Here is a 19,893-nt window from a genome sequence, read left to right as displayed (position 1 = left end):
TTTGATGGTTTACTAGTATTCATAATTCCTGTTCTAACAAGAGAGTCTTGCTGAGGTCATTCTGTGCATTGATTCTCTGAATGGGCTCTGAAAAGCTAATCATCCAAATACAGGGAGATTCTCACCCCCTGTATGTGTAGCCACTTTGCAATGGGAGCCATAACTCTGGTGAAAACCTGAGGTGCTATCGAAAGACCGAAGGAAAGAGCACAAAATTGATAAACCTTTCCCATGAACACAAACCTGAGATACTTCTTCAAGCTGGGATGAATAGGAACATGGAAATAAACGTCCTGCAGGTCTAAGGATGTCATCCAATCTACTAGGCAAATGGACAATAGGTTTGATTGGTTTGTTTCCATCTTGAATTCTGTCTTCAATATGAAGATGTTGAGAGAACTGACATCCAAGACAGGCCTCCAACAAACTGATGACTTGGGTTTGTTTGTATGGTGTTTTTTCGTTGCATGGAACCAGTGGTTATTCAGCAACAGGACCAACAGCTTTACGTGACTTCCGAACCACGTCAAGAGTGAACTTCTATCACCAGAAATACACATCTCTCACTCCTCAATGGAATGGCTGAGAATCGAACCCGAGACCACCGAGGTGAAGCGCAAACACCAAACCAACCACGCCACTGAGGCGCTCCTGATGACTTGGGGACCACGAACGGATGGTTGTAAAAACCTGGAGAATTAAGGTCATGCACTGGCTAAAGTGGCCCCTTTTCTTAAAGAGACATCACTTCTTCTGCATGCACCAAAAACTTCTCTGACCCTTGCGAGTAAACAGTCAAGACGACTGGCATGTTGACTAAGGGAAGCATTTTCTGGAAGGGGATGATAAATCCTTCTTTCAGAACCTTCAATATCCAAGCCTTTGCTCTTTTCCTGCCAAATCTCCCAAAATGAAAGAAGTCTGGCTCTGACTTGAGCACAGAGGACGGACTCCTCACTTGTGAGAGGAGCCTTTAGCAGAGGTCCTTATGACTGCTTTTAGGCAAAACGAGTACTTGCTCTGAAATGGAGAAGGAACTTGGTCTAGACCTAAAGGGCTGTGGCTTCAAAGGAAGAGACTGCTTCGAACTCGCAGCAGGCATCTCTTTAGGTCTCTTGGTGGATTGAGCAAGAAGATCCTGGGTGCTTTTCTTCAGAAACTCGGAAGCTATGTCGAGGGCTGTCGTCTGTGATGGAATATCATTATAATTATTTACTTGTTTGTATGATTATTATCATTATTATATGTACCTGTATTTCTAAAACATATTTAGCATATATGTTGTGTTAGGAATACATAAATGCAAGTATTCATGTTTATTGGAGCACAGGGAATATTATGTAGCATTTATATAATTTTATGTGGCATCCAGATCATATTGTCTTTGTCAGGTATCACCGCAGTCAGTCTTGTCCGTACCCCGCCACTGTTCACAGCTCCTCCAGTGTATTAAGTTTATGTTGATTATTTTCACGTATTATATGGCTACGCAAGTGCTTCAGTGAAAACCTTTAATAACTATCTGTTGAATGATGACAAAGAGTCTGGGTAAAAATGGTGTCTTTTATCCAGCAGAGAATGTGTATGAGCACCAGAGCTCCTTCTTCTTCAGAGAACCTAGCATATAAAGGGAAGCTAGTTCATGGGAGCTGTCTGTGATTACCCTATCAATACAGAATAAAACTCCAAACCAGTCCAACAAAACATTCTTGGGGCAGACCAAGCAAGATCTAATTTTGCAGGCCAAAGCACCCACAGCCCAATCAAAAAAATTCATCACTTCGAACACATTAAAGATGTCCTTGAGTAGAGTGCAAGTTCTGAGGCTGAAAACAAAATCTTGGCCGACGAGAAAGCAGAGCACCTGGCCAAATCCACTACTCCCAAGAAGTCTCCCTGGGAAGAGGCACAGATTCCCAAGGGAAGCACCTCTTTAGTGGCATACAAGAGATACCTCCATCTCGAAATCCTAGAGGGAGGAAAACTAAAAGAGGTTCTACCTTGATCCCTCTTTTCTGCTAGCCACACTTTTATATCTTCAAATGCCTTTTTTGCTGAAGAAGAAAACACCATCTTCAAGATGTTGGAGAAAGCAGACGAAGGCATATCCATCACTAACGTTGACATGGGCGACGAAGGAGATAGTATAGGCAAAAAGAAGGCTGGATAAGAAGCCAACAGGAACTTCATTAAGGCGACATAAACTGAATGGAAGCTTGGTCCTCTGCCTCTTCCTCTTCTGATGAAACAGGAGAAAGATCCACAGGCGCTTGAGTTGTGTCTGCAACCTGGGGAGTCAAGAGCTACAAAGGGCATCTGAAGAAGTTCCGCACACGAGGATGCTTGAAGTGTCTCAGCCACTACTGGCACTTGAGATGAAGCAGGCACTAGAAGATTGTGAGCACTTGAGGCACTGGAGGGAGCATTAATAAGTAAAGCCAAAATGTTGTCCAGTTTCAGCTGATTACGGTCCACTTTGGTTGAAACAACGGGAGCTACCATAGGGGGAGGAGGCACCACTGGGCACTCAGGCACAACTGCACCTTGCTGTGACTCCATACCAGCAGGCGCTACTTGGCGCTTCTTGACAGAAGAGAGATCTGGCGCCAATGGGCCCTTAACTGCTTCCGACATTGCGGGTGCCTCAGGAGCAACAGGCGCTGGGGGAACATCACCTTCTGAGAGGCAATCAGAAGAAAAAAGCTCCGGACTGTCCCAATGGCTGTAAGATAGGCACGGAGCTCTAGACCTCTTTCCAGGAACCACAGGTGGCACCGCTACGTCCGTGAGGGCCCTCTTAAGAGGCTGAAGACTTACTGCTTAAGCACCACTGACGATGACAACAAGGAGAGGAGTCTTGATAACTTATTCACTTCCAAAGAGAGGACTTTCCGGCGGTTCTCTGTCGCAACCTGGGAAACTACAACAGGTTGAACTGAGGGAGCAACTACTCGTGGGCAGATCCCACCAACCTCCCTTGGGCTACCAGTTTGATTCCTCCCATATACTGGGGAGTATACCAGTGACCTTTGCCTAGTAGAGTCAGTGGGATGAACAGCCACCTCCTCCACTAACACTGTACTGTCACCTTTTGCCTTGTCTATCAGGACTTTCACTGGTGAACCAAGCTGTTCCATCGTCTGAACTAACAGAGAAAAAAATTTTTCAAGCTTTTCTTCTAGACTGGCAATGGGATTAGGATTGGAAATGAGGAGCCTGAAACTTGAGAAGGTGGTACAGCAAGATAACTGGGAACTGGAGCTAGAGAAATAACAGGAACATTCGAACCCGATGATCCCTGACTAGCTCATTTTGAACGAGCGCTGGCTAAAGCCTTTCTTTTCCTATCTATATCCAATTTTCTTACATGAGATTCTAAGTTCCTTCATGTTCTCTCATGCCAATCTGCACACTCATTACACCTTACATCCATAGAGTATACTTGCACACGACATGATGAGCACAAGTTATGTGTATCATAAGTCTCTTTAGTCAATCTAGTCTTACAACCATTCACATAAAACCTAATGCTAACAACACCAGAGTCCAACATTTTGAAGAGACAAGTCAGTAATTAAGTCCAAAAAACTATCTAGTTCTTTAGTAACAAGAACCTAAAACTAAATAGATATCGCCAAATCAGCCAACGTAATGTAAATAATACTTCACCAAATGCTGAAAAAACAAAGGGAAAGTCAAGAATTCCAGAATTAACTGCAGCTGACAACCAGTCTCTGTAGCCTTCAGCCAGCAGAAACAAACTGACCTCTTTGCCAAGTGATTCCTCTCTTACCCCAAATGTGGGCAGGGTCATTGTGACCTAGCCAGAACAGAGCAGAAAATTAGTGCAATCCCCAAATTAAGAAATTAACTACTGGGTGGGTGAAACTTTTGCTATACAATTAATGGTAAGTCCCATAATTAAAAACTACTATTGTTTTTCATAACTAATAACATGCATCTCTGCCTATTATGCTACACAAAAATAAATGAAGAACCCAATTATTACATGTCACCTGAAAGTTAACATTATTTTTTCAAATCCTTATAACACAATATGATTTGCCTCTGGTGTAGGAAATCCTCAAAAAACAAAAATTTTCCAGCTTCAATAAATAATAATATTACCGGTAAATCAATGTATAGCATAGGGATAAAAACAGCCTTTCCATCAACACAAATACATATTTAATTTTACAAAGTAATGTCATATACACATGAACTTATTTACAGCATCAGGAATATCATACTTTCCCAATTTGTTCTGTCCATTCTCCATTATAAGTGCTAAAAGACGAGTAACATTACAAACTCTTACATGGATCATGGATACAAAACTTGCAGAATTACTTGTTATTTTCTGAAGTATTAGGAGTCTCTTACTGATATAGTCTCCACATACTGATATTCTGCCAACCTCCCAGTACATGTCTGTTACTGGAGAATACATTAGTACTCCCATAGCAGCAGATTCGTGTGGCTGTAAATTATGAGCTCCATATTGCTTAACATAAAAATGTATTTTTAATTGTGTATAACACTGAACCATAGCCATAAGTATTTCATTAATCATCGTCTCTTCAACTAAAGGATCATTCTTAAACAAAACAAGACCATCCAAGACAGTGGACTGCCAACTGCTAAACAACCCTGAACTTTTACATGATATTGGGGAGTAGCTTCTTCCAATTGCCAATAATTTCTGTGGCAAACACTCACAATTATCAATAACTTGCTTGGTAAAATATGAAGCAAATGCTTGTATAGAAGCTCCACCAACAAGGTACTGTGCATTTGGATCACCATCTGAATTATGACTGGCTAACATGAACACTTTCTCAATTTCAGATATATTTATGCCACTCCCTTCAACAACAACTCCTTTAACAAAATCTGGATTGGAGTGGCTAATGAAACCATGACTTTTAAATACTGAGGAAAAATAGCCATTACATGCCAATTCCAACATTGCTAATCTGCCCTTCAAATAGTATGCAGTGGGAGAGCATTCAATAAATTCCAATTCATGTCTCATTTTTCCTAATACTTCATGTCCTTCAGCCCTGAACTTGAAGCATGGTTTATCAAATAAACCAATAAGAATTTTATCTGCACCACATGCTGTATGATGTAATTTGTTTGGCAATTTCAAGTAAAAAAGAACAACTCTGTCTTCCAAATTCAGAACCTGCTTTGTAATCACCTTTAATTTCTCCCGAATTTCTTTGCCATGGGCTCTTAATTTCTGAATCTTTTCTACATCCAGCTCTTTCTTCTCCTTTCCTAAGAGCTTCATTGTAGCAGCTACAGATGTTCTTTCACCCTCTAATTTATCCTTAAGCGATCTTAAACTTTCTAATTCATACCAAAGCGCACTGAACTGCTTTATGTCCAGATTCATCTTACGAAGGCTAATATTGTCTTCAAGCTTGGACACATTTTGAAGAGCTTTGGAAATATCTAGATAAGGAGCAAGAACTCCAAAGACTTCTTGTCCTCTATCACCAGACACATGTAAAGCGTGCATTTCTTTTTCCACTGTGCAAAGATTCTAAGTATGAAAGTATTCAAACCTACTGACCGGCAGAAGTATATCTGAATTCCTTTTCAAAATAACCCCTAGATGATTCCAATACCTAGTGACACACACATGGGAAATCATAGTTCTGAACATTATTCAATATCTACTGAAAAATTTACTATCATACAATGCTAAAATAAATGAGTTATTCTAAACCTCTGTGTTTCCAGAGATATTTTCTTCAGTAATATTCTCTAATTCTTCTCCAACAGTGTCAAGAGGTGTTTCTGGGCTATATTCATCATCAAGCTTTACTGTGGATACATGAGTCAAGCCCTCTACACGTACCAAGGTAACATTTTTTGCCTGCAGCAGCTTAGCAAAATACCGACCTGTCAAAAGAAAACCTGACATCACTCACAAAACAAATACTGTACACATGATGAAATAACATAATTTATCATGACTCATACAAGCAGGGCTTTATATGAGTAAAATTCCGCAAAATAGGTCCTGAAGCAGAGTTAAACTCATAGAAATAAAAACAATATAATAAAAAAACTCAATTATATCTGACAACTTACAGCTGACAAGATTGGCAGGGCTTCTTTGCCTTTCTAGTTTTTACTGAAGGGCTGCTCAGACCTCCATATAAAAACTGTTTTTATGATAGCGAAAAACAGTGTTTTTTCATACATAACCATAAAGATCATTGTACAAGTCTTATTTTGGTGAGCCTGCAACTTCCATGGTTCACCAGTTTTTTTGTCTACCAATCAGAAGATGATGACTTACTATGCATGCAAACTGTCAATTCTCAAGTTATATACATACTAACTACTACATCACTTGTCATGTCAGGCAGCAAGACTCATTGGGAGGGGGGAGGCGGCTTTCATCATATGATTAATGGAACTGAATGAAAATACTTTGCCATAAAAAACAGTTTTTTTTCATTACATACTCATTCATCATATATGTATATGCCAGGATCACTCTCCAGGAGGGAGGCTGCATGCACACCACATCCCTAAGGTATTAGTTCAGTACAGTTATTGGCCATCCCCTAATGTGCTTGCCATTAATGGTACATCAGCAGTTTAGCATATTACAAAAAATGGAAAACAATTCTAGGGTGTTTAAAAGCAATAGAAGTAAAGAGTAGTTGGACATCAATGGGCTTGCATTCTTACCAGTTCTGCTTCTGCCAGACATTTTACCTTACAGCTCTAAAAACTTCAAGTCACAACCAAAAGCAGACCATGTTCTTCATCAATTATTTTTTCTTTGGCCTATGGACAAGAATAGTCTTAGGGTGTTGTCCCTTAGGATTTTAGTCTTAAGCAGGTAGATCCTCATAACCCTCACTTGACATAGTAAGAGATTGTTTCTCAAGTCTTCACAATGATATTAAGGCCAAACAATATTAATCCACTTATGCCCAACCTGTGTGTGTGACAACATATTTTGCTGGTTAATCTTAAAGATGCTAACACCAGTAAAAGGAAGCTCAAAAGATTTCCTAGACTCTTTAAGACAATCAAGAGATCCCAATTACAATGTATTTTACCCAAACAGACTCCTTTTCAAGGTGCTAGATGAGCATCTTCAACTCAATTGAAGATCCTACACAGAGCCCACAACAGGAAAATACTCTGACAAGTCCCAACAAGAGAGGATCGTACAAAACAGTTACACAGATACAGTAATTTTGGTGTTAAGCGAAGTAAGCCAGACACAGTTACTGTGCTGCAAGGTAATGGGCTCACGTAAGTTAGGACTTGGTCCTACCAAAGGTGACCAGGAACAAGCAGGACAATGCTGGGTGGTAACCAAACCAAAAGAGTAAGAATTGGTGCCATGGACAAGACTGGACACATTTATAATGAAAACCATATGGATATTACTTGTTCACATAGATCAGGGCCAGAACCAAGTACGTACATGGGTAACAAATGTGTCCAAAAACATACCATACTAAGAAATTCTAACACTCATAAATGGACAAAAAGGTACTTTGGAGACCCACTCTCCTTCCCCCTATGGTTCTGAAGAAATAGGGAGACAAGAGGACTTGTTCTCTCAAAAATCTCAGAGAGAAGGTTCAAAGTATTCTTATAACTGTCAATTGTCAACCCTTCTCCTTCAACAGCTGTACCATACAGGAGAGGTGACCATTGCCCCTCTTTCAAGAACAGTGACACCCATGGAAAGACCAGCAGGACTCGACACAGAGAGAGGACTTCCAAGTTTTCTTCATGCCATGCCCCTTTAGCAGTTCAAGACCTAGCAAGTAACACATGGAGGAGGAAGGGGGAAAAAGGCTTAAGATGATGACCAAGATGATAAAGTAGAAGCACACCTGTGCTTCAAGTCACTTCAGCAAAGTCACCTGCTCATCTCCCACATTCTCACACACAAAGATATGTAGGTGCCTGCAACAAGAAAAAGAAACTAAAACTGCAGCAAGGGGCTCACCTGATGACCATATAGTAGACAAAGAGCCCCCAGTATACTATGTAGAAATAGTCACCACAAGGGCAGGGGCCAAGAGGAAAATTGATGCACAGACAGTATACAGTCCACAATAAAATCCCATACAAATGGAAAAACAGAAGGCATGAGCCTTCCAAAAATCAAAAGATCATCTGTCCTTTATGCAAAAGCAATAACTCTTGACAAAGGATAGTTGCTTTGCTCACTCATGCAAGGAAAGCCCATGAAGCCAACCAACCCCATCAAAGGTTATACAGATAAGAATTAACATTCGAACAAAAACTGCAAATACAGTATGCCCACAGACAAATAACTTGTTTTTGCAATTTACTTAAGGTATTCCACAACCAGAAAAGGTATAAAAAACCAAAAGTATATGAATAAGCATCTGACAAGCAAAGTCAAGTTCCTTGACCAGCACAGCAGCAACAGACATAATGATTCTTCATCAGCTGGAGAAAAAATGAACACAAGCAGGACAGTCAGGGGAAACTTACCACCAACTCACCTACCTAATAACCAGTAAATGCCGGCAGTCCCTGATTATCAGCAATCCAGTTTTACAGCGCTTGTCTAGAGATGACGATAACTGGATTTTTGGCGCCGATATACACTGATCAACCACTTAACAGCAGCACCGATAACCAGGGATCAAAACTGTCATCACCAATTTTCTCGGTTATCATTTGGTTATCGTCATACAATCACAAATGGAACCCTGCCGATAATGGGGACTGTCTGTACCTTCTTAATAAGTTAATGACCAGTCCAGCTGTTCTAAAGTATCCCTCATATAAAATAAAACCATTGACTTTTATGATGAAATCAATTAATTAGGTATTTAACTTCTATCATCTGCTTTATTGCTACTTGTTAAAACTGAAACAGTTTGTTAACACAAAGACTCTAAGTATTACTCCTACCCTTAGAAGGGTGAGGTAAGACACGGACTGCTTTGGTTGTCATTCCTCTCTTAAGAGAGGAGGAAGAAGGGATCTCAATGACATAGGGTAAGTACCTAAAAAATTTATTTTATCCAAAAAATTATTATTTTTGAGGTAAACTTACCCTCTATCAAGAAAACCAATTTGCATGAAAAGGTGGTTTTTAATCAGTTCAGGGTAGCTTTCTCCAAAAAGGAGCAATAGCTCTACAACATAACACTAACCTTACTTACTCTAATGAACTTACCCAAGAGAAACAAAGCAAATACAACTAAACACAAGACCGTAATCAAAACAGGAACCGAGTATATGATATTGCCTTGTACGAACTCCACTCCATATGGTTCCAAACTTACCCAGGATGGGGTCGATGGCAAGAACCCATATGTGTTCATAACACATAAGGGGAAGAGTAGAAGGAATCTCCCCCACCAAAATTATAGGTGCCAGTGTGTAGCATCAATCCCCCAACAGATCTAGATGGCTCCAGTAGTAGAAGTAAGAAACAACTGTGACGCTGTGGTGGTTATATGAAAAAGGTTGGTTTATATGACTGAATTTTTTTTTTTTTTATTATTTGTTTATTTTTTGTCCAAATACTGTTTATGAAACTGTTGTTTGTGGGAGTATTAATTTTTCATTTTTCTTTTTTTACTTGTAGTTTGTTTGTGCGATTATGAAGAGAGGATCCGCACCCCTAACTTGGACCATGGGAGCCTACAGACATACTAATAGGATTTACATTGGCAATTACCAAATCAGGCTACAAGCTGGAGAGGCTGAAACCAGCTAATTACATCTTCAGAATGTCACTTCTTTAGCCAATGGAATCAGAAGCACAGATGAAGTAAGAGGACGAGAGATAAAAAGCAGATAAGACATAAGTGGTCATAATATGATGCCAGTGGAAGGAACTTGAGAATAAATTTCCACAGGCACATCTGTCGTTCATTCTGCTTTTATACTTGAATTCAGTCTCTGCAAGGAAGTGTAATGTTTAGAGAGAAGAAACAGAAAACTGTCAGATTGCAGAAACAAGGGCACTTGGTCTGGATGCTAATGAGTGATTTATAAAAAGTTGATGGGTCCTCAAATCAGTTGGAACCTTAAGTATACACAGTGTGTGAGGAAGGGAAAATCGCCAACAAAAAGGACAGAAGAAAAAAAGTAAGACTAGTTGAGGTGAATCAAGGAAGTGAAAAAGGTTAATGAAGAAGTTAATGTTGACAATGAAAAACTATGAAGTAAAGAATATAACATTGGCTTTTCTGATTTTTTGATACAGCAAGGCTTAAATAGGTTAAGGTTCTTCTGATAGTTTAGGGAGAAAATACTAGACATTTAGGGCTAGGAATTAGGTTTAGGTTCTTCAGGGGGTCATGGTAGTATTTGGTTAGGCTAAGTTAGGTATAGGAGGATAAGTTTTGATGAGTGATAAGGAAAAATGAAGTTTTCATTCTGTAGTTTAAGGAAATAAATTAAGTTAAAGAAAATCAGTTTCATTTAATAACTTCCAAATCTTTTTCCATCATATTGCCCCAATGTGTCCAGATCAAAAGCCCCTATATAATAATTTGGTGCCCAACGTGGGGCCTTTGATAGTAAAGTAAGAGTGGAGTACATAATTGGAGATGGCAGAGAGAGCAGAATTGGACAGCGTTGGGTCAGGTGAAGGGGAGCAAAGTTGGAATGAGAGGTGGTAGAGGCTGACGTACATAATGATCAGCATTAGGATAAGTTAGAGGAAGCCCAGATAAGGGAAAATAGATTGGTTACAAGGAGAGATGCGATGGATGAATAAGTGTAAGATGGCAAAGAAAATGGCTGAAATGGCTAAGAGTAGCCCTGGTGTTTGGAAGGAAAGTGAGAATAATGGGGTAAAAGGTGCAAGGAAAAGGATCCCTGAGAAAGGATAGGAGGTACCTGCCATGGATGAGAACGGTATGAGTGAGGTGAGTGAAAGTGATGAGGAAGAGAAAAGTAAGAAATGAAAGGGAAAGAAGAGGAGAACATGAAAGGGGAAAGGCATAGGAAAGAGGAGTCTAGTTCCTGGATTTTGGGGGATAGTTTGGACTGAAAAGTTGAGGATGACAGGAAGATTGGTAGTAGTATTACATAGTAGTGAAGGATTGATTGAGGCAAAGGAGAAAGTGGCAAAAACAGTGTTCCTGAAAGAGGTTTCCTGGATTGAGAAATTTTGCACTGGGAAGAGAAGAGACATATGTGAGATTTTTGATGAGTATGAGAATATTTAGACAAAAATATGGGGAGAATGAGTGTGTGGATGAAGCGACTGAGAGAGTTCCTGGATGGGCGGTTGAAGATGTGTTATAGAAGTATGTGTGAGGGTGAGCCAGGCTATGAGTCAGTCAAAGCAAGTGACTGGATTGGTGAAAAGAATGAAAGGGTGTGTGGTAAAGGGTGTGTGGTCTACAAAAAGGACGATAGGTTTGAGGAGGTAAAAATGAAGGCTGAGGAAGAAGTGGATTTATATGGCCATTGCCTAGAAGCATTGGCCAGAGGGAAGTATGGAGAAGAAGGAATTGAGGAAAACAAACACATGTGGAAGTTCTTGGCCACCATCCCCAAGAAAATTAGGGTAAATTTGAATGAGAAGAAAAAAGATCAGAAGCATTGGTCAGGGAAGAACTTAAATTGGGAGGATGTTTTAGAGATCTTAGAAGACCTGAGAGTAGGTGATGATGAATCAAAGGAAATGTACATTGGGTCTGAAGTGGTAAGTGGAAGGACACATAAGGATGCTTTGGTGAGTAATTCTGATAATGAATCAATGGGAGTTTTTCACCTTGGCAGGCTTAAGCAAGGGATATTGGCAGATCCCAATAAAAGAGGTGTCAAAGGAGAACACAGCTTTCACAATTGTGAGTGGATACTACCCATTCAAGAGGATAACATTTGGATTAACTTTCTCGCCTGCAACTTTCAACAGGGAGACACTAAAGAGGGCAACTGAACCTAAGAACACTGACTGTTTTGTTGACTTATTATCCAATCTTCCAAGTGATACAACAGATATAGCAAAGTGCATCACTACCAAAGACAAAGACACTAGATTATCCCTAGGTTTGAACAACTACACAAATTTTCCAGTGCCTTTGGCTGACTTAGTAAAAAAGGGAAAACCAAACAAAAGGCATTTGATGGATTGAAGCAAGCATTAGAAAATGCACCAGTAATACAAGTACCAGACTTCCCAGACTTCAATAAGTTACATAAAGAAAATGGATGCATCAATTAAAGGACAAGGTGGGATACTCTAGGAAAAGCTCGCAAATGGAATATTTCTATTTGCTTATAAACCTAGCAATACCATAATGTGTGCATTTAAAAGATTCTATCTACCAGTTTGGGGTGGATTTCTTGACACAGATTGACACAAGCCACTTGCTTACATCCAAAGATTGCAACATTAAAAATCCTATGATTATGAGGTGGGCTATAGCATTCCAGAGCTACAAGTTTCAAGCGGAAATCATTCCAGGAATGCTGAAATGTGGTGCAAATTATCTTAGCAGGCTAAATTAAAAAAAAAACAAAATAATTTTTCTTAAGTGGAGGTGTGTTGTCAAATTATCAATTATGTAATAATTACTTTTCTTTTGTGTAATTCACCCTAGTAATATTTTCTATTACAGTTTTCAGGATAAATTCCGTTAGGCAGTCCCCAGTCTGAGAGTTTTACAAGTTGGCCATGTTAACCAATTTTACAAATGTCTACTCCATGGGAATGCATATGTTTGAGCATGCATATGACATTTCTAAGAGCTGAAAGCGACTATATAAGTAGTAACCCAAGATTGGTACGAGAAGGCAAGGCAAGGTAAGATAAGGCAAGTTCTCAAGCCTTCAGTCATCTCACATAGAGAGAGAGAACAATACAGTGACCACATTTCAACATAAACATACAGTATTAGTGTTTACTTTAAGAGAGTAGTAACTTCATGGCCAGTCCTTGACTGCCACTATTACAAATACAATCTGCCAGAATCTATTTTCACCTCCTAGGATAAAAGAACATACAGTATATGAGCATTTTTACCCCATTCAATTAATTTGACCACAGGCTACGATTACTCTGGCACTAATTAAGGGATTTTGACGTAAGGAAAATCTATTTCTGGGGGGCGATTGGCTCGTGTCGCCAGCGAAAATAATCCCTTTAATCTATTATTTCTAGGGTAAATGTACTAACACATACCAGAGAATAAATAAAATAAAGAAAAAGGAAAAAGGTCAGTTATAACTGACTCTCCACCCTCCAAGAGGGTGTCGGTATGAACACTAGGCGAGTGAGAACCACTACCACGAGCCAAATACCATAGAAATCTCCCACAACAAAAACCCTCCATGAGGAGAGCGACCCCAGAGTGAGCAGCTCGTACTACTACTACTCCATCCCATGCTGCCGACTGCTGCGCCTCTGGTGGCCATCCTGAAGTTAGCAGACAATCTTGGGCGAAGGGTGGATGGGTAGGGTGGGATTTCGCTGGCGACACGAGCCAATCGCCCAGAAATAGATTTTTTGTTCCTTACGTCAAAATCCCTTTCTGGGCTCAGCTCGTGTCGCTGCGCGAAATCGTACGCAGAGAAATAGCACAAGATTGTAAACAAAAGTAATAAAACAAATCAGAATAGGTCTCCAAATAAAAAATAAAGTAAATATAAAAAGAATATAATTGCTAAAAAGATACAAATACACAGTGATACAAAATAAAAATATGCTTAAATTACCCTTAATTCTAAACATGTTTCTTAACATAAGGTAATTTACATATGTACAGAGGTAAATTGGCTTACATGTAACAAAATGGTATCTGTGTAAAGGCATGTATCAAAAATAAATAAGCAATTAAAAACAATCAAATAAACAAATTAATCAACAATGATAATATAAGGAATGTATATGACTTAATATACAAAACCCGTAACCATTATAAATGAGATGTATCCCCTAGCTTAAAAAATAAGGGGGGTAACATCCATGAGATCAATATCCATAATCATCTGTGATGTCCCTAGCAAAAAAATAAGGGCACCCACTACATCATCATAAAAGCAGCTAAGGCCCACAAGGGTGAAGTAAATGAACACGGTAGGAATAGACGAACTGTTGGGTGAAGCAGGTAGAAAGGAGGACTGAATCTTCTACTACAAATACTAGAGTCAGGGGAAACTATGTTTCCCGCTGCTACTGCTGAAAACTTTCCAGAGCTTCCAAGGACTTAAGGTAATGACGTTTGAACACTGTCGGCGATTTCCATCCGGTATACTTTTTTCAACTCATCGAAGTTCATGTGTTGGAAATAATTAATTGAGGTGGCTACTGCTCTGACATCATGTGCTTTTTGGGAAAGAGTCAGGATGGCTTGTTTAATAAAGTACAGGATTTGTTGCCTGATGCCTTTAATGGATAAAGTTCCACCTTTTTCCCTCTTAAAGAGGGGCCCCGATGAGGATGAGGAGGTCCTGGATAGAAAGGCACGTAAGGTTGAAACTGGACAAAGGGATACATCTTGTGGAAGAGGTAGTACTTTCCAAGGTTCCCACCTCATCAAAGGATCTTCATTCTTTGCCAAAAAGCTACGTTCCGGAGAAAGTAGGACTTCCCCTGTGAAGGAATTGAATATGATCCGGATCTCTGGATAAAGCCGACAGTTCTGAAATTCTTGCTCCTGAAGCCAGGCTTAATAAAATAGGCTTTTTCTTAGGAGCATATAAACGAGCATGTGTCATTATCGGTTTCGGAAGCCAGTTTTAGAACATCGTTTAAGAACCATGAAACTGACGTAGGCCTCACAGAAGGCCTAAGTCTAGCACATGCCTTAGGAATAGACCGAGAAGTAGGTATCCGTCAAGTCTATGTTAAATCAATTGAAATATCTTTTTCAATGCTGACTTGTTAGTCGTAATCGTGCTAGCTGCTAAACCTTTTTCAAATAAGGATCTGCAAAAAGGATATAGCATTAATTACTGTCATGATTCTGATATCCGACTCTCTCAGGAAGGTTGCTAACTTTTTGACAGCAGCATCATACTGCCTCAAAGTTGAACTCCCTTTTATCGGATTCCAGGAAAGAGAATATTCTGAGGGTCAATATTCGCATCTCTTTTTGCCGCACAAACTTCATGAAATCCATAAAGTTAGGGTTTTGAGAATCCCTGAGAAGCGAACACAGTCTTCGTTTGTACTGACTGGAAGAGCGGGTTGGGACTGGGATCCGAAGGGGTGGGACGAAGGCCCAGTTCCAGAATCAGGGGGTACCAATTGCTCTTCGGCCAGTCTGGGGCTACTAGAGCCACTCGACCCTTGAATGTCCTGAGTATGTTCAATACTTTCATAAGGAGATTCACTGGAGGGAAGACGTAAATCTTCCCCCAGTTGTTCCAGTCTAGAGCTAGGGCGTCCGTGGCGTAAGCCAGAGGGTCCAGGTTGGGGGCTACATAACACGGTAGTTTGTGGTTCGCTTGGGATGCGAAGAGATCCACCTGTAGCCCTGGGACTCTTGAAGGATCCATTGAAACGAACTTTCGTCTAGGGACCATCCGATTTCTAGGGGTACTGATCGGGGATAGGGCGTCTGCTATGACGTTTCTCACTCCAGCTATGTGGTGGAGGAAAGATGCCAACTGAATTTGTCTGCCAGGAGAGATGGCTATCATGACGTGATTTAGATGACGTGACTTGGAGCCTCCTCTGTTTATGCAATGTACTACCACTGCGCTGTCCAGGACTAGCTTTATGTGAGTACTTTGGTGGAGTAATCTTTTCAGAGTCAAGAACACTGCCATTGCCTCACAGTACGTTTTATATGGAACTGACGGAACTGGGGTGACCAAATCCTTGAACCTTTTTGACTTGGGAGTACCCTCCCCAGCCGCTTAAGGACGTGCTGTGTGGATGGTGATCCCTGGTGGAGGGAACTGAAGGGGTACTGACACTGATAGATTTCTTGACTTTTGCCCACGGCCGAAGCCGATTCTTTAGAATCAGAGGCACTGAGGATAGCTTGTCCCGGGCGACCTGACATTTGCCGTGTGAGCGCCAGATCCTGGTTAGGTCTTTCAGTTTGGCTTTCATCAAGATGTTCGTACTGATGCAAACTGGAGAGAACCGAGGATCCTTTCCTGAGCTCTCCTGGATGCTAGTTTGTGACTTAGAAATTGCTTGACTGACTTCGCTATTTCTTTCCTTTTTGGTAGATGGAATCGACAGAGTGTGTGAGGATAGATTCCATTGAATGCCTAGCCACTGAAAGTTGACTCTGGAGTGAGTCTCGACTTGGACTGTTTATCTTGAATCCTAGATATTCTAGGAACTGGATTCACTTTCAGTGTGGCCTTGTTGCATTCTTCGACTGATGGGGCCCAGATCAACCAATCGTCGAGATACGCCACTCCATAAATCCTTGCGCTCTGAGCTGTTGCACTACTACTTCCGCTAGCTTCGTGAACACCCTGGGTGCCACGTTGAGCCCGAATGGAACTACCTTGAAGGAGAATGTCTGGTCTCCTATCTTGAATCCCAGATACGGACGGAAGTGTCTTGCAATAGGGATATGATAGTAGGCGTCTGTAAGATCGATAGAGGTGGTGACGGCCCCACGGGGAAGTAAGGTCCGCACCTGTGAGATCGTGAGCATCTTGAACTTGTCGCAGCGGATGGCTAAGTTTAAGCGGGACAAGTCTAAGATTACCCTTCTTTTGTGTGAGCCTTTCTTTGGCACGCTGAACAAGCGACTTGAAACTTTAACCTCTTGACTTTGGCTATAGCTCCTTTCTGAAGGAGGTCCTCTGCGTACTCTGTCAATTCTTTGGAAGGAAGTTGACGGAAAGGTCTGGCTGGAGGTGGGTCGTCAACCAGCTCCAACCCAGCCCTTTTGACACTATGCTCTGAGCCCACTGGCTGAAGTTCACCGGTGGCGAAAGTGGAAAGCCTCCCTCCTACCTGAAGTTCTTTCATGGTTCTGGTAACCACCTCGGCCTCCTCTGAAGTGCTTTCCCCTGATGAAGGGGCCTCCCGATCCTCTCCCACGAAAGGGACCGCTTACCTCTGCCTCCCTTGCCCGAGCGGTCATACGTCTGAGAAGCTTGACTCTCGAAAGGCTTGATTGTAAGCTGGAGAGATTGGCGTATGAGGTGGAGGGTTGAGGCTGAGGGGATATCACATTAAATTGGCTGTGATTGACCTTTAGACGTGGAGGGTTGGGCTGTCTGCACTAACGGCATTGCTGGAACTTGTTGAACGAAAGCGTGGTTGCGTTCTTTTGGTAAGGTTGGAACCGTCTGGGTTTCCTCTGTCCCTTACCTTTAGGTGTCAGGTCTTGCCTCCTCCTAGCCGTAAGACCCCAACGGTCTTTAAGGCTCTGGTTCAACCTCGTAGCTCTTGCCTGTACTTCCTTAACCATAGCCTCGGGAAGAGATCTGCGCCCCCCCAGATGTTAGAAGAGAGTAACCTATTCGGTTCATGTCGAATGGTTGCCTCTAGCAGGACATGCTTTCTACAATTCGTTCTGGCAGTGGCAAACTCGAACATATCTGACTGCACCGTTTGAGTCAGGGCTTTGGTCATAAGCTTAAAAAATTGGTTCTGAACCATAAGCCATGGTTGCTACCTCAGACATAGCCATCGAGTGATTGATCTGGCTAGTCGTGATTTTGAGTCAAATTCAGCCTGAATAAGACTATCGGGAGCCTGGTAGCTTTTCACCAAACTGCTCCATAGCACAGTCCTTTGAGTTTGCCAGCTGAGAATGTATTCGGCAAGACTTCCCACAATTCTCCGATTGAAGGGAGCAACGGAGATGTTGGGATCTGCTTCTTTCAACTGAGGCATGGGTTCCCCCTTCTGGGCTGCTGAGATGGTCGACCTTGCTATCTTGGTTAGGAACGGGAGCGGGTACTCTCATCCATTGTGAAAATGGTAAAGGGACTTTTAAATGGTTGTATCTTGGTGTTCGAACAATCCATGTCCTCTAAACATCTGAGCCATTCTCTCTGAGCCTGGTCTCGAGAATAGAGGACTGTCTCCTCTGGTACCCTATCGTCCCGAACCATAGCCGAAGGCGTGAGCCTTGCGTAGCCTATGAAAGGAGGCTGTAGCCTTCCCCCCCCCCCCCCCCCCTTCCGGGTAGAACTCGAAGTCCTCTATTCTTCGAGTTCCCAAACTCCGGTATGGAGATGAGACCATCCTGGAAGGGGGCGTATGACGCTACTCTCCAAGGGTTGTTCATGAGAAACGCGGGAAGCGAGTCATACGGAGGTAAGCTGAGATCCACTAGTGTTGGAGAGTGAGGGAGAGGCTAGAGGGGCTTCTCTTAGCCCGGCTATAATAGAATCCTGCAGAAGTGATCCTGTCTGACAGGCGAGATATAATTTTGTTCCATACTACTCTTAAGGACCCCCACTAGGTCGCCCACCTGTTGCAACAGGCCAGCATTGGAGTCCAAAGCCGGAGCTGCTGCGGAGGTGGAGGGGAGGGCTCTGAATAGGAACCAAAGGTAGTGGAACTGGTGAAACTGCCGGGGTGCGAGATCTCTCCTTGGGTTTACTTTTCGAGGACTTAGAGCCGGACTAGACCCTTTAGACCTGTCTGGGCCGGGATTACGAGCCGGAGACTTACGCGAGGAAGAAGACGAGGACGTCTTCTTCAAAAGAAGACGATGACGTCTTAGTCAAGGTCATCACTTTAGACTTGATCTTAGTCTAACCGAAGCCTCAGGAGGAGTATATAATTCATCACCCGTAAAGCTTGGAAGGATGGAGAGGTTGCAGGGGTAGAAGAGACAGTCACACCCAAGGGTGACCCTTGGGTACCTGCATTACTTACCTCGACCAACAGGTCGTCTATACCTACCATCGGTTCAACATTAATATCCAGAGTTGCGACATCCGTGAGATATCCTGGGTCTTGCTCAGTTAAGGAGGCCGCCAGCTGTTGTTGGATGAAGGCAATAGTCGGGTCCGCCTCTACTGGGTCGACGTACCCTGTCGCCTTGCCTCCGGGAAAGATTAATAGTGCTAATCGCTTCTCAAGTATGTAGGGCTGACCCTTGGCGGCGTTCTTGCCAAAACCTCCGACCCAGGCCCGCAGGGTAGCCAGTGCTGTATCCCTTACTGCCGGAGCCTGTAAGAGAGGGCGTATTTTAGATTTAAGAATCACTTAAAACTAAAACTTAGAGTATAACTTAACTAGATGCCTTAAGTTAAAGTAAATGATGAAAACTTAAGTACTAAAAGAAGCGGAGCAGCTACTGGAGAAGGAATACTACGCCATTCCAAAGCTGGCTCACCAGATCGGTAACATATGGTACACGTCCTCATGGTACCAAGACCTGGATGTCCCCGTGCGGAGTCGCGCATGGAGCATGGGGACCGGCTAAACTTCGTGTCCACAGGGGTCCTGAAGTGTAGCGGAACATCCCGGATGCTCACAGTTGGTGGCCTGTAAGTGGGAAGACACATGAGTATCTTAAAGGGGTATCACTTACAGACTAAAGGACAAAAGAAACTCCGTTACATGCGGAGCTCGGAAAAAATTTGGGCATAACCCCTCCCTGCATTGCCTGAATAGGCTATAATCCCGGAGAGATCCGGTAAAATATGAAAGGGTGGATGGTTTAAGATACTTAAGATAAACTTAAAGAATACTTAAACCTAAACACAAGCGAACCGGATTAGGTCCAGTTGAAGCGGAGTGTAGTAACTCAGGCAATACGGTAAGGTTAGTAGAGACCTACTGTATGCTCCGGTCCATCTAATGGGTGGACTAGCTCATTCCGCTGGATACCAGGACTCCGATCAGGGAGGAGCTCTAGTAAGGAGGGAAGGGCGAGAGGACATACAGGCTCGAGCTAGCCCGGAGCGACAAGGCAGTAACGGAGGGGGGGAAGGCCAGGGCCCCCCACAACGTAC

General features: G+C 42.2%; 2 protein-coding genes across 2 annotated transcripts in view; both read right to left on the bottom strand.

Annotated features, from left to right (window-relative positions):
- Nucleotides 1–4,171: 4,171 nt before the first annotated feature.
- Nucleotides 4,172–5,549, bottom strand: LOC135224532 (serine--tRNA synthetase-like protein Slimp). Its single transcript, XM_064263602.1, has one exon. It carries the CDS (start codon nt 5,525–5,527, stop codon nt 4,208–4,210), a length of 1,320 nt encoding a protein of 439 aa, XP_064119672.1. The 5' UTR covers nt 5,528–5,549; the 3' UTR covers nt 4,172–4,207.
- Nucleotides 5,550–5,563: 14 nt separating this feature from the next.
- LOC135224534 (uncharacterized) overlaps nt 5,564–19,893 on the bottom strand; it is a 41,773-nt gene continuing 27,443 nt past the window's right edge. The window contains exon 3 of the mRNA XM_064263603.1: nt 5,564–5,913. Coding sequence (XP_064119673.1) covers nt 5,732–5,913 — 182 coding nt within the window. The 3' untranslated portion in view covers nt 5,564–5,731. The remainder of the gene's footprint in view (nt 5,914–19,893) is intronic.

This window comes from Macrobrachium nipponense, chromosome 12 (genome assembly GCF_015104395.2).
Source record: "Macrobrachium nipponense isolate FS-2020 chromosome 12, ASM1510439v2, whole genome shotgun sequence".
NCBI lineage: Eukaryota > Metazoa > Arthropoda > Malacostraca > Decapoda > Palaemonidae > Macrobrachium > Macrobrachium nipponense.
This window is presented reverse-complemented; position numbering and strand designations above follow the sequence as displayed.